Here is a 15,778-nt window from a genome sequence, read left to right as displayed (position 1 = left end):
CAAAAATATATATTATTAAAAAGTCAAGAGTCTAGAATTTTTATTACTTCAAGTTTCAGCCGAATTCTTTCTGTACTTCAATTTTTATGACCTACTTGCGGCAGTTTTATTTTATATAAAAGACGACAAGTGGATATGTCTGACCGTGATCGGAAGGAAAGAAAATTTTATATGATATTATTTGTGCATAATGATTCGACAAATAAATTACGAGAAATCCTCGTGTCGTATCGTCCGCTACGAGAATATATACAACGTTTAAGATAATATCATATATTCACATGTACGCGAAGTTACGGTAATTCGAATTCCGAGCAAGACCAGAACTTCCTTCGCCAACTAGAGAATAATTTCCTTGAATTCTAACTCACAATTATTGTTGAGTCGACAACGTTAGTTCGGAAAAAAATACAATTTAGTATAAATCAGCAGCGTAATAACGTGCTCGTTTTTATCCTTCCTCCGTTTCATTGGTTGAGTATTTTGTTATAACAAATTTTTTTCTACCATCTTTTATAATGCAAATTCAGCAAAACATACGACCGGTAAAAGAGAAAAAAACTATTCAAGATGTCGTTTGCATGAGTAATTGTAAACAGCGTACGTCTTAGGTGGACATGTAATAATAGCTCGAATTCCGAGGAATGGATTTCCTTTCGTCAAAATAAAACTCGGTCGATCCACCGACATGACGATGAAGACGAGAATAGTTGGTCGATTTGCGATCGTCATCTATAGCTTATAGTTACACTTGTAGTGAGTAAAATAAAAAAAATATATATATATATTTGTACAACACGATACAATTCATGGAAAATAGGAAAGTACACCGTCGATGTGTAAATTCTATAAATATCCGTCGTGACGAATCGCCAGCGGGTTAAACAGACGTTCTATATATGTATACATATTATACTGGGTAAAGAATGCGATTTCATCGATCGAGTATCAGTCGGATACGGCAAAAAAAAAATGTATGCACGTAGATACTCTAATAATAAGACTGCATAAAACGTGCAAAAGTTATTGCAGAAGTGAAGTGACGCGGAGCCTTGACAACAGCGGCCATGACTCGCATCGTTTTTTTGTCAATTCGTACAGCGAACAATTGTGTCGCGTATACAATGCGTTGTCTGCAGGCACGTATTGCACGGTTTGAAAATGTCAAAAAATTGGCAAATCACGTAGAGAATAATAAAATAACCCGCGAAATAATTCAATACCCAATATTGTTAACCCCTCTGCTCGCGGTTAATTTATCGCGAGACGTAAATGAGAAAATATGTTTCGTAGGAAATTACGTATGGTGGTAATTGTGACACATGATTTCGCGGTGTTGAAATCGTTTATTTTCACCTGAATCGCGCCACAGTTTCAAAAACTGTCATAACCTGTCGTTTGTACGGAAATTTTTGTTAACGAAAAACGCAAAATTTGAGGAATAAAAAGTAAGAAAAAAAAATTAAGACAAAGTCAAATTTTTTCGCGGTTACTGCGAATCGGCGTTGAATAAAAAAAAATAAAATAAATAAATAAGACCGATTTCTATTCCCGCGTAAACCGCGTAATCCGGCTTATCGCTAACGAGATGAATATTTCGGATTACCCAAAACCGCAAACGGTTTTCGCCCAGCTTCATCCTGTAAATCCAGAATCCGTTGGCTCCTGCGGGAATAGCTGGCGTGGTTTTTTAACCAGAGCAACACTGCTGGCGGTTGGATTGGGCGGCTACTTTTTTCTCGCGAAAAAAATCAATTTCGCCGATAACGGAAGGCGGTTTTTCTACGCGTTGAGAAGATACTTTCCCCACGATTCGACCGCGACTGACGACGCGTCGAAAGAAACCATAACGAGCCCCCTTATGAAAAATCACTCCAGGTGAAAGAAAGAAAAAAAAGAAAAAAAGAAAAAAGTATCACGCGTGACGAGGCTGAAGCTGGCAGCCAGAATCAGCAGCCAAACGATCTAAGCATTCGTTCGAAATCGAGATAGCGAAGATAGAAAATGAAAATTTTGTGAAACACCTCGGAACCCGAATACTTTTACAAAATTACGAGGGTAAAACGGAACCGCATTTTTCTATTTCCAAAAAATGACGCACGTTTGCCTGCTGAATCTGGCTCGTGCTGGATTCAACTTCGTTCTTGCTCGACGGTCGATTGAGTTTGAAGAAAAAAAAAGAAACAATCAAAGGTAACAAATAAATCAAATTCGCCTCCCATGATCGATCAGCACCTCGTACAACGGAGTCGAGGTCTGCCCGGTCTGTCTCGGAAATCGAAAAACCGGAGTCCGAGCATCCTGCGGTCACTTTTTGTGCGCCAAGTGTTTGGCCAGATACTGCGAGGTGCGTCGAACGAAATCGCCACCTTGTCCGATGTGCAGAGCCCCCTTGAGTTCCGTAACCCTCGCCTCGGATGCGGTAAAAAAAAAAACTCATCCCCGTTCATCCCTCGTCATTACATATTAATTTCACCCTGCGACTTTAATCGGTTTTTACAACACCGGCCCTGATATAGGCAACGTGAGTTTCGTTAACCCTTCGTTTTCCAACGCATAAGAATTCGTCTACAGCTATTTTGTAACCACTTGAAAACGAAAAAAAAAAAACAACAACACAAACACCTCCCCGACCATTTGGGTACTTGTTTCGAGGTTTCTGTCCGATATTCCAACAATCGGATTGAGAAAATATTTAGTAAATAAATGTTTGATTTGTTTTTTTTTTTTTTTTTTATCATGTACGTATCTACCTACCTACGATATTTATAACAATTAAACATAATCGAGTATAATTTTAAATGTCTGTAATTTAAGGTTTTGTCAACTACTGTCTAACCTTGCAGGCGGGCATCGAAAGTCGGGAACTTCCGGTCTTTACGGAATTAGACGTAGCCGGTTTAATCGGGGATTGGGTTCAAGATTACGACGAACGGCATCGTAACGCGGATCGGGATGATAATCCGGTGGACGCGGATTATAGGAACGGACGCGATGCGGAATCCCGAAACTTTTCCCGGGAATTCGCGAGCTGGTGGGATGGACATTTTTCCTACAGAAATTTCATCCTATGGATATTCGTGGTTCTCGCATTGATCGCGGCAAAGTTTCAGGTTATTTTTTTTTATTTCCACGCGCGATAAAAAAAAAAAAAAAAAAAAAAAAAAACCATACACCGATAAAGCGCGGAAAAGAAAAAATTATTTTCTACTCCACTGTGTTTCTTAAATTTCATTTTTTATTTTCACCTCGTCACGATTTATATTCCCTGACGTGCGTGTCTGCATACTTCAAGCGTATTGCTTCGAATTCACAGAAATCATTTATTTTCTCGATGAAATTAGAATAAAAAAAAAAAAAAAAATACCCAACGATCAATCTGTTCCAGGTACTTCCTTGGGGCGAATGGATCGTATACGGATCTACGTTGGACTTTGTAATGGCATTGGCCGTAATGCCGGCAATTTACATTTGGTGTATGTATCGAGTGCGAGCCTGGACGATAAGATACGAATGAATCCGTATAAACCTCTCACGGTCAACAGGCGCAATATATATAACATTGTACATTATATATACGTATAATACGCTTTGAAACGTAGAGTTTCTTTTTGCCGTTATTTTTATTTATTTTATTTATTTCCTCACGCACGTTTTTTGTACCACGTTACGACTCGTCAAAGCTATCTTCTCTTTATTCACTCTTTGTACATCTTATTTTTACCTCCTTCAAGAATCAAGATTTTAATCCTAAGGATATTTGATTAGACTGTTTATTCGTTCGATTATAATAAGACGTGCGTAAAAATAAATTACATCCAAATTTTATAGCATTGAATTTAATTATACCTAAAATAACGTTGCTACCATACGTATACGAGGACAACGCGACGCGACTATAATGTGTACGACATTACGCGTCATGTTATACATAAATATGCGGACACTCGACGTTGCGAAACTTGCAAGAGCTTCGTATTATTCACTATGTGTGTATAAACATTTTTAGACACGGTATAAATATTCGATATGTAAATTTAACGACGTTTCGTTGTTATAATCATCGACGAGGGACAGGAAAAATTTATAGATAGGTAAAAACATGTATAATTAAAAAAGCAAAGAGACGAGAAGGGGAATATTTGTTTTGAAAACCGACATCGAGCCGATTCGTTAAACAAGTCTGTATAATAAAAATTGCGAAACTGCCAGTGATAATATCTCTAGAATATATAGTTATTTATATCGTACAATGCCACGAGCACGTGCGGCCAACGATTGCAAAATCCGCGGACGTGTCTAAAGTTTGCGAAATTTCTTGATTACCTTCTAAAAACGCCTCGTTATTAAACAGGTATAATTTAGACATAACGGTATCAACTCTCACGTAACGTAAGAACGTACAACACGTCGTGCAAAAAAAGAAATGAAAAAAAATCAAGATATTGCAAGAAAGAAAAAAACCCTGTAAATTTACTGCCGGAAATTGAAAAGCATAACGGATAAAACCCGAAAAATAATCACTGACGAGTACCTGTCGTAAAAGATTATTGGAAAGGGTGACGCGAACGATTCGTAGAAAATTGATGATTTTCCATGAGTATTTTTGTTTTTTCTGAGGAGGAATCCGGTATATTATTTATATATTATAAGATTGATATTTACATACGTATTATATTCGTACGCGCAAAGATGAGAATTCTCTGTTCAAGTAAACATCGCACGGATTACGGACGAGAATTTGTTTGTAATCGTTATTTCGCGCGTCGATACTGCCCGGGCAAATTTGTGTCCGACCTAAACAGTGGCTAAAAAACTGTACATCAATTATTCGGCAAACACGCGAATAAGCGATAAGAATTTATTTATATAATATATAAATGTATCCTGTTTCCATGCAACACGTGCGTGTGTGTGTATAAAATACACATATATTATATATATATATATATATCCAGAGCTATATTATATTCAGGGTCAGATTAGTACGGAAATAACCGGCGAGCTGACACGCAGCAGCTTATCGAACGATGCTGGTACGCATTATCGAAATTCTTTATATAACTATAAAACTGTTAATAACAACGAAACGGAGTAAATTCCACGCGGTCAATTATAATTAAATACTACGTCTCGAGTATTTCATTCCGATGCACAATATTCGTATAATTTGATTGAGAGTCGTAATCAGCTGCAGCTTGTTTTGATAAGATACGAGAAAATATGCACGCGTACGATTGTCGCGCGTTACATGTACGTAACGCAGGCAGACGGATGAATAGCGAAATATCGTTAGACGACAAACGGATGTAAGAATGAAAGGATAGACGTAGTACGTACGTGCGGTGGTAAAAAAAAGAAGAAGAAGAACACGTCGCCAATTAGCACCGTTCGACTAATAAGAGAAAAATGAGAATAGAAAATGGGAAGAAAATAATAAAAAAAATTATTTAAAAAAACGCACGCAACAAACAAATAAATCGTCGTTTCTACGCACGGTATGTTCTACAGATATCAGGCGTACACCAAAATATTCGGCTCTTCTCTGACGCAGGGAATCCGCGTTCTGCGATAACAATGAAGTTTAGAAATAGCCGTATGCACGATATACGTCGTATTATACGTATATCGATACGTATAACCGGCAACGAAGAAACGGGGAAGAGAAGATGAGGATGGAAAAAAAATTTGACAACGCGAAGAAACGGTAGAAAGGAAAATTTCTGTCTTTTTACGTTTTTTTTTTTTACGTCACGTTATTTCTTTTCACACGTTGTACGGGTACATGTACGCGTGAATAAAGAAGAAAAACCAAAAAAATAAATAAATAATAACGGCGGAGTTGAACTTGCAGGCTGTGCTTCGACGATTTGGTAAAAGAATTTTTTTTTTTTTTTTTCTAACAAACCCCGGCGAGAATGATAATTATTTTTAACCGTGTTATCCGTTTGCGTTCGCGCGTGTTCATTTGTTTCAACCTTGCGATTCACTGAAACATTATTTATTTTCATACGACATTTTATCGCGTACGAATACGCGGTTAAAAACATTTTAACGGGCACGAAATGCTAAGATATTTAATTTACAACTTTTCAACGCATCGTTGATTGTGTTTCGTGTAATTATTTGACCTCGCGCATGCAAATATACGCGACGCACGATGCGAATACATACTAAGTAGACTGGTATGGTATATGTAACACACGTGTCGATATTCGTAGCAATAGGTGAACGATAAGTTCTATATATAGATACGGCCACGGAATTCGTTCCATTATTGAGGTCACTCTGTAAGCGATAAGATAAGAAACAGTCGGACCTCGGGTGTATGTAAAAATTTCTACATACGTTCGTGTCGCTTCGCCTCGAATTTACAATCTTTAACACACGTTTAGAAAATATTCACGCACGAGTTTAAGATACGGATGTATTAACGTTGAGTGACGTCACGTACAAAATTGATCGTGCGTCGTGTATCGATTCTAAAGACAAAACTTGGAAAAGGAAATTGAAAATATATGCTGCTCATTTCTATCCGTTTGTATTCTAACGGTTATCGATGAAGGAAGAAGAACGAAAGCAATAAATTTTTGTTTTTTTTTTTTTTTTCTTTTTTGAGATTCGTTATACCTACAATCGTATAAATGTTCATTCAGTCGTTGCCTCGTCGTGCCGACTAAACTCTGCTTTCAAAACGCGCACGCGAAACTAATCGGCATTCGAAACGGGGACGTGCGAGCGAGTTGTGAAAAAAGAGCGAATAAGGAGAAAAAGAAGAAAAAAAAAAAAAACATAAACTTCCAATTGTGCCGATTGGCGCGATGGAAAACTTACATTACACATATATGTATTATAATGTTAATATATATAATATAATCGTAGTTTTGCAACAGGCGTTATTATAATACACACGCACACCGTACAATAATGAATTCCGCGAATGGAAATGACAACTTCTCATCGATTGAATTATATCCACAGCTGCGAATAAAAGGGGAAATCAAGAAAACGAAGAAAAAAATAAAAAGAGAGAGAAAGAGAGAGATTAAAAGCGGTGCGACGATTGAGAATTTCCTTACGTAAGATAATAACATTATTGACTCACACACGGACCGTATATTTTGGTGTTTCAGCAAAAAAAATTATTTTCCAACGTGGCAATTTCGTTTAGGTCAAAAGAAAAATTCTGCGGAAAGACGAGCGTTCTACGTTACGTGGAAGATTGCGCTCGTTTGATTTTTCACGTGTTATCTCAAAAATTTTTTGAATTTGTAAAAAAAACACATTGTAGCAATTCAATTATTATTTCTTTCCCGACATTTTAAATATTCAGCTCAAAGATCACGATCCGTAACGCAACGTTATATAAAACGGTAATCTAATTCTCTTAAATTAAAAATTCATATTAAATTGTAACTATTTTATGAAATTGAGTTAATAACGAAACGATCCTCGGACAGACTGCTCAAATATCAACTGGAGAATTAATATTACAAGTTCGGGTCGTCTTAGTGACGTAAATTGATGTTATAATTGACGTAAGCGGTAGGAAAAAAAATTTATCCACCATTCTCTATAAATTTGAAGAAAAAAAAATATGTATAAAATTGCAAAATCAACTGAGCGTGATCTTCCACATAACGTAGAACGCTCATTTTTTGCTAGAACCTTACTTTTGACCTAAACAAAGTTTTTACGGAGGTGCGACGGTGGAAAATCGCAAATTCATTCTTTCTGAAACACCCTACTTTATGTATACAATATATTTCAGTAATTGTCTAACGTGGTCGTGCAAAGTTCGTAGAAATAAACGGCCGTGTGACGTGGCGAAATTTTTCATAGAACGAATTATTTCATTCCATTTTGTGTAGATTCAAGTACAAGTATTCGAAGGAAAGAATAACTTGAATATAAACAATATATATTTTATATATTTTTATATATATTATATATTATATATCACACGACCGTTCATTTCTACGAACTTTGCACAATCACGTTGGACAACTACTCAAGTTCTGGAAAATATGAATAAGGCTGTATTTGTTTACGACTTCTTTTTCTCTGTTTCTTTCTTTTAATTATTATTATTTTTTTTTTATCTTCCCTATCAATTTTATTACCTTAACAAGAACCGTGAATATTTCGACGAAACAAAATCTTCTTCGTTAAAGAAAGTTACGTGATTATTTACCACGCAACATTAGAACATAAATGACTAAGACTCGGAATACGGATTTTTTTTTTTGTTTCTCTCTGTTTATCATACTTCCGCAGTGAGAAGCGTAGAAGAAAGTAGAATCGTATAAAGAAGATGGAGAAAAAAAAAATAAAAAAAATGTTTCAATTTAATGGATCAAATTGCACAACAACGACATTCCGCATAATATACACACATCGATCAGTAGGCGTTCTTTTCTTTCTTTTCTTTCTTTCTTTCTTTCTCTCTCTGCTTTTTGCGTCTACTTAGCGGCAAACAATAAATATCGACGGTAATTGCAATAGAAGCAAAGGGCTCCACATTACCTGAAGTATCTTCTGCTGAAGCGCGTGTCCGTGAAGGGCCGCCGAGTCAGGAGCAGCCGCGTGGAAAGCCCCGGAAGTAACCGTGGTTGTCGTAGTTCCGGCCGATGCTAGATCCCTAGGCCTCGACATTGGGGCCCCCGGCGTGTCCCTGGCCATGTCTACACATACGATACACATTTCCGGTAAGGTTGACGGCATTAGACGGAGCGAGGGATTCGATACGTAGGGACTGAAGGCCGAGGGATGATGCTCGACGGACATCATCCTCATCTTCGTCGGAACGATCGACAATTACCGGTTGTTGGTGTTGACGTCGTTGCGCGAACGCCAAATTTATCTTTCACTGTACTTCGGACTTTCTTTTCCCCCTCGTTTTACAAATCTTCAAATTATTATGATTTTTCTTATCGATTGCATATGTCTTATCTCTCTCTTTCTGCGTCGATGTTACACTGTTACAAGCATTATTGTCGACGAAAAATTGGAAAAGTGTGGGCGGGCAGACTGACAAGTGTCAAGTCTCTCTCTCTCTCTCTCTGACGACGACGACACTGTGTCACTCGCAAAATTAGACTCGTCTAAATTTAAAATACACGGTATTTGCGCAAAACACGCCGTGTACTGTAGAGGCATACGATGATCATTGTATATACATAATCGAAAACGTGTGGGTAGACAGGCAGTCTGGTGACGTGCGTCGTTCGAATTTAAGAATACCGATACACCTTGGCAACTAAATTATTTTTTTCATTCTTAGTTTGCTTTTTTTTATTTTTGTCAAAACACTTCCGCGAAACATAAAAAGTCAATCTTCTCTCACGCCTGTTTCATATTCATATATTACTATTATCGTTATTGTTATTATTATTATCGTTGTTGTTGTTATCGTTGCTTTTGTTGTTATTATTTTTACAACAATTTCTTCTCACCAGCACTACCGCCACCACCACCACCGGCACTGAACGTTTTTCCCCTGATATTCCGAATAACTTTGTCAAGTTTTTATAAATATCGCGAACGAAGAACGTTTCAAAAGTTTTATAAATTGAAATTGAAAAGAATCCCGCGCCGGACGATTACCGCGCACTCGGAATTTTATTCAGTCTTTTTCTTTTCTCTTTCTTTTTCCCCCGGCAAGTCTTTCGAATATTCGCTTCGTAGGCGAGCCGAATTTCTAATTTTAGAAGATACGCGTAAGAACGCTGCGCGGAAAAATTGTTTTATAATTCGCTAATCGCGAACCCGATTATTTTGTACTCGATTGAAATACCACCGTGTACGCTGCAGTCACGATATAACACATCGAAACAACGTATCGTTCGCTTTCTCTTTTTCGAATATAAAAACACAAGTTGCAATATTATACAGGCGACGCGGACGTTTCCATCGACAGCAGCAGCAGCAGCAACGTTTAACAACGGCGTAAAACGACAATGTCACAAGATGTTTGTTATTACTCTTTTCTTTATTATCCCGTCTATTGTCTTTCTCGTCTCTCCCATCAGCGATCAAACGCGATGAAAACATCAATAATCCATACACGAGCTTTAGAAAATTTCCTCGTCGCAAACTTTACTTTACGAAGAAATTTATCGTTTTGTTCCATGTGTTTTTTTTTTTTTTTTTTATTTTTTTTTATCTTTACAGAAAATTTTATCGTTATAAAAGATTACAAAAAAAAAAAAACAAAAAAAAAAACCAACAAATATTACATGTCAATAACCCGCGTATTCAAACCGCAAGTATTCGCGCGGAGCGATCGAGATCGCGACTAAGAATTCTTGTGCTCTCACTTACGATGGTATCGACAATACCAACTTCGCAAGTGAAACACCACTGTCAGTGTTCGTTGTTGGTTGGCTGGTTTGCACTCCACGAATTGGTGGGGAAAATAAAGTGGGAGGGGGAAAAATGGGTGGCTCGGAGAAGAGGGGTGTATACGAATGTGTGTGTGTGTGTGTGTGTGTGTGCAGAGAGAGAGAGAGAGAGAGCGTGACGTCGTCTACCAACGCGAAATAAATCTACATATCTTAACGCGCATTTATATTTATAGATAAACGTACCAGGTTATACGTATACGCGTATGTACGTATTTGTGTACACGTGCATATATGCATACAACGCAATATATGCCATCTAAGCGTCGACGTATTTATTTATACACGAGCAAAGGTTACACTTACGTACGAAAGTCTCTTTGTATGCAATGTCTGCACTGCGAGGGAATACGTGTAATTACGATATTATAACGGATTGTAATACCGATTGCGTGTTGTACGTTTTTCGTGACGTAGCGTGCAAGAATAAAATACGATATTAAATTCGAACAATTAAAACGTGATTTTCACAATCCACGTAACGCCAATTCCGGTAAATATGAAATTTCAGTCTTTTTTTTTTTTTTTTTTACGTACACAATACGAGGTAGATTTTTTTCTGTTAAATTAGCAGAGGATGTAATATGCGAAATATTTCGCACGATTGTTATTACTATTATTATAATATACCCTTGTACAAAAAACATCCGCGATTTTAAAATACGTACGTATGATTTTTCCATCGGCACATCAACATGACCCGTCGGTGTAACGTGGATCAGTATTCTCGACAATATTTTCCCTTCCTATTTTTTCCAATCATATCCTCGCTCATTTTCCAATTCGCGACAGAAATTCCGTGTGTATATAATACACCTACACACGCACACGTACGTGTATAAATACAGAGACACGTGTGAAAGCATAATAATAAAACGGTGGCAGTGAACCGGGAAGGAAATTTTATTTAAACGATGTACATATACATACACAACACGTGTGTACATATGTCAGCGTGTAAAAAATTTGTAAATAAAATACGTGCGGATGATTAGGCGCTGTATATATAAACGTAACACATGCGCGTGTGTACAAACACGCATGAATTGAAGAGACGAAGTGAACTTTACACTCGACGTATTATGTACGTGTTTAGAGATACGCGTTTCTCGTCATCCGCGTGTCGCACACGATGACGAAGTGACGTTTACGACCATCCGGGAATTAGCAATTATTGAGGCAAGAGGAGATAATTTCGTGCAGCAAAATCGAGAGACTGCTGCTGCTGCTGATTCTGACAATGAGTACCGGCTGTGATATTTACGTTATTAACCGACGATCCGAGATCACGGCGTTCGCCATTCGATACAACATGTGTAATCGCTACAATCTTCGTACATCCAAGCCTCTTGCGAGACATGTCGAATTAACGATTGATTATTCTTATCATTATTGTTGGCATTGTTCTTCATTGGCTTTTCATATATGTATATGTATAATTATTAACGAACGAGAGGAACGAAAGTCACATTTAAACAAAATATTTTTATATTATAAAAGACTGAGAAAAAAAAAAGCGAAACTTCGCATTGACTTATTTAATCTGCAAAAACTGCAGTTGAGAATAATAATTGAAAAAAAAAAAGAAAAGAAAAGAAAATACCGCAAACCGTAGGAAGAAAAATGTTGATCTATCGAATACGTACGATAAATACGTTTCGAGATTTCAACAATTTCTGCACTTACTTTTGACGTGACAAAAATATTGTACGCCATCAACGCTTCTTCACCGTTAAATATGAAATAATACAGTGCTTGTTATTATTGAATACGATAGAAAAAAAATTAATAAAAATAAATAAATAATACAATTCAACTTTACCCAAGCATTTTGACGCCCAACGGTCGTAATAACGTAACGTGTATTGTTCGAGTGTTAAAAAATGTGCAGTCGTTCAAGGAACCTGTGCCGTTTCAATTTACCGCAGGTCAGTAGCGGAAGAACCCATTCCAAAAGTTTGCACTGCGAAACGCTGGGAGAAAAACATCTTCGTTAAATTCTTGACATTCGCGTGGAGTGAGAGAGAGTGAGTGAGCGAGTGAGTGAGTGAGTGAGCCAGAGAGAGAGAGAGACAGAAAAAAACGCGAGTGTGTAAAAATAGTGGTATGAAATTTGAAAGGACGATCGTCGGTCGGTGCGAGAATCGCGTTTATCCTAACGATTAGCGTCTACCGACTAAGAGTAATAAACACTTGTCACACATTGACGCGATCGGCCGAGCGACGGTTCTTCGACATTTGCACGTGCGCACCTGGTGACATTACGTCCATTTAAATCCGCGAGATCAGGCGAAGAGGTATTAAGTTGCTTGATTATTACACCGCTCCTTCGTATGCATATATACCTATATATATATATATATATATATATATATATATATATATATATATATATATATATATATATATATGCCAATGGTCAACGATTAGTGTTCGAACCGACCAACTAACTTAATTGTAAAACGACCTAAAAAGTCGCCCGAAGGTGAACCTTTCCAACTCCGAAGCGGATTTTATTCTTCGTTACTTAACGATCGATCACTCGCCGCGTTATTAAGAAAATTCTCCGACTTTATCTCTCGTTCTTTTCATTCGCACGAATCGAAAATTATCCTATTCTTGTTTTTTTTTTATTTTATTTTTTTATTTTTTTTAATTCGCCTATTCTATCTTTACTACGGTAATAATATGATGAAATAAATAATAAAAAAAAAAGTTCCTTACTTCCGATTTGATTCTGCAAAACCGTAGTGTGTAACGCATTATCTTTATATATATATATATATGTATGTACGTATGCGTACGAATACTCACCTTTTTGGGGTATATGCGCGAAGGCGGACGATATCTCAACACTTCTATAGCCCACGTCTTCTGGAACAAATGGGAAACGTGATTAAGCGTGTGATTTGTTTTTTATTTTTTTTTTTACCTCCTTTCTCTTGCATAGTTTCACACATCGGCAATAACAGATTATAAAATACAGCTGTTGGAAAAATGAGAAGATATTTTGTTTTCAAATTAACCAACTACGTGCTGACACGTTATAATAATATTAATTCCGGCAGAGTAAACGAATAAGAATAATTAGCGTTTAAGCATGATTATTATTACTAAGATTATTACGGTTGTTGTTCTTGTTATTATCGTCATCATCGTTGCGGTTAAACGGAGAGCCGATGTGGTGCATGCATAAAATATCAACGAATCACGATACGCGGTGTATGTTGCACATTTATCTTGTAAAGTATACGCGCTGGATTTATAGCAAATCAACATTGCGGTCGTGGATTCTTCGTGGAAAACCTTCGTATAAAACGGGATATAAATGGCGTGTAAAACACGTACGTCGTACGTATGCATGCGTACATATATGTATGTGTACATTTACGTCCAGGGAATCGTTAACTTTTCCTACCGCATCGTTCCGCATAGTTCAATAACGGAATCACATCGATTTCCCAATATATTTCTCGAACAGATTACCACGTGTATTACGATGTAACAATTCGCACGAAGGATCAAAAATGTGAAAGAAATTAAACATATATACATATATGTATGCATGTATGTATAAATTTTTCAAATCCCTGCAACATTGTTAACGACTATAGAGGAGAAAAAAAAAACGACGTAGGTCCGATTGAAAATCAACTGTAATATGTAGGTATATAGTATGTAATAAACAGCAATCGTCGTCCATCCATCGAATCGCGCAATACCCCGCTTCTCACATGCACGAAACATTATTTATACTTGTAGCTTTTGCCGTACATGTGCGTATAACGATACAACATACGAATAGGAGTTTTATATTTAGACGTAGGCTTCGCCGCTTCGTTCTATGTATCGTACAATATACAACAATGTATCTACCAAAGTACGAAGTTGCCTATCGTAAAATGCACGATACGTATAACAGAAAGAACGGCCTTCGGGAATAATAATAGAACCTCGACCGTACGTACGTACACACATGCTTTTCCGTGTACGCAAGCTCTACGTATTATGCATGATATGCCGTTGTGTGTACGTACGTAACAATATCGGCAATGTTCCCGGATGATCGGTCGGACAATGTTTAATGAAACAAAAACGCGGGTGACGTGTAACAATAACGAAGAATCCCAAGAGCCGGGTTAAAGCGTAACGATATTTAATATAACATGAGCGGTGTTTTCCGAAAAATAATGATACACAACCGCGATTAGCCTGATACTTTACTTTTCGAACATGCGTGTGTGCGGGTAATACGTATGAATATGCGGTGCGGTTGTGCGACGAACGCGATGACGTCAACCGTACAGAATTCTTGAGATAAAAAAAATTTATCCATTTCTAAGATTTTTTCAAATGAAACTTGCGTCGAACTTCTTACGCGACCTTTGCAGACTACCGCTTTTTAAAATATACCTCAATTTTCAAATAAATTTTATTCGAATTTTAATCGTTCCCTCTGCTGTTAATTTATATTATCAATACAACGGTACGTGTGTATTTTTTGTTTTTTTTTATTGGAAACAGGTTTAAAAGTTTCATTCGGGTATAAAAATATACGTGTTAAAATTTCAGCTGTCAGTATCAACATTGAGATGTCGCGCATCGCACTTTTCTATTTTCCCTAAGAACAAATGGGGAAAAATGGTTTTTGTTTCGTTTTGATTTTTATAACTAGCCAACGACGCGTCGTACAAAAAATTCGCAGACGTATTTTTGTGTGTAATTTTTAACGATCTACAAAAAAGATCTTTCATCATTTTACGAAAAAATTTACTCTTTCAAAAGTTATTTGAGGTGAAAAATTATTCAAGGATCTATATATAATATAATATAGATACGCGAGGGAAAATTATTTTTACATCTCGACGCTGAATAATTTAAGAATTCCTCCAAGCTTTTTTTTTTTTTGAAATCGAAGGAAAATTTTTAAAAGTCAGGCAAATCGCTTGCATATATGCGTACACATGCGGCAAATAAATAATGCAGGTAAATAAATTTAACGTGTCTTCTCGACGTGCCGAAGACTCGGTTTTACTTTTTTTCCAACTACGAGTATAAATAACACCCATCATACGATGTGCACGGACCAACAATAAGTACGACAGCGCAACAGGACTCGCAGGAATTCGTATACGTGTACACCTCGGATCTGATACCAACTTACGAACTTGTCAGCGACGTAAATACACACCCTATATGTATACATACCGTACATACGACGTGTATGCATAATTCTTCTTTCTCGTGGCAAGGTGATCACTAATTGGTCGTATTGATTAACTCACCGTTCTATTAATAACTCGGCAGAACAACACAATTCCAACTCACCGTTTCTCAATTCCACTTCGTATAATTCCACACTTCTATAATCATTC

General features: G+C 37.0%; 1 protein-coding gene across 15 annotated transcripts in view; it reads right to left on the bottom strand.

The window, feature by feature from the left end:
- The window catches only part of LOC107216568 (histone deacetylase 4), a 106,313-nt gene that overhangs the window by 20,842 nt on the left and 69,693 nt on the right, over nt 1-15,778 (bottom strand). For 8 of the 15 annotated variants that reach the window (XM_046731831.1, XM_046731824.1, XM_046731825.1 and 5 more), the window contains 2 exons: nt 13,218-13,277; nt 8,527-8,684 (listed from right to left, as the gene is read on the bottom strand). In XM_046731831.1, the coding sequence (XP_046587787.1) occupies nt 8,527-8,684; nt 13,218-13,277 (218 nt within the window). Of the gene's footprint in view, nt 1-8,526; nt 8,685-8,821; nt 10,165-13,217; nt 13,278-13,335; nt 13,367-15,611; nt 15,649-15,778 lie in introns of those variants that run through there. The other 7 variants (XM_046731826.1, XM_046731830.1, XM_046731833.1 and 4 more) reach the window with 5 other exon arrangements.

The sequence above is a fragment of the Neodiprion lecontei genome, chromosome 2, assembly GCF_021901455.1.
Source record: "Neodiprion lecontei isolate iyNeoLeco1 chromosome 2, iyNeoLeco1.1, whole genome shotgun sequence".
NCBI lineage: Eukaryota > Metazoa > Arthropoda > Insecta > Hymenoptera > Diprionidae > Neodiprion > Neodiprion lecontei.
This window is presented reverse-complemented; position numbering and strand designations above follow the sequence as displayed.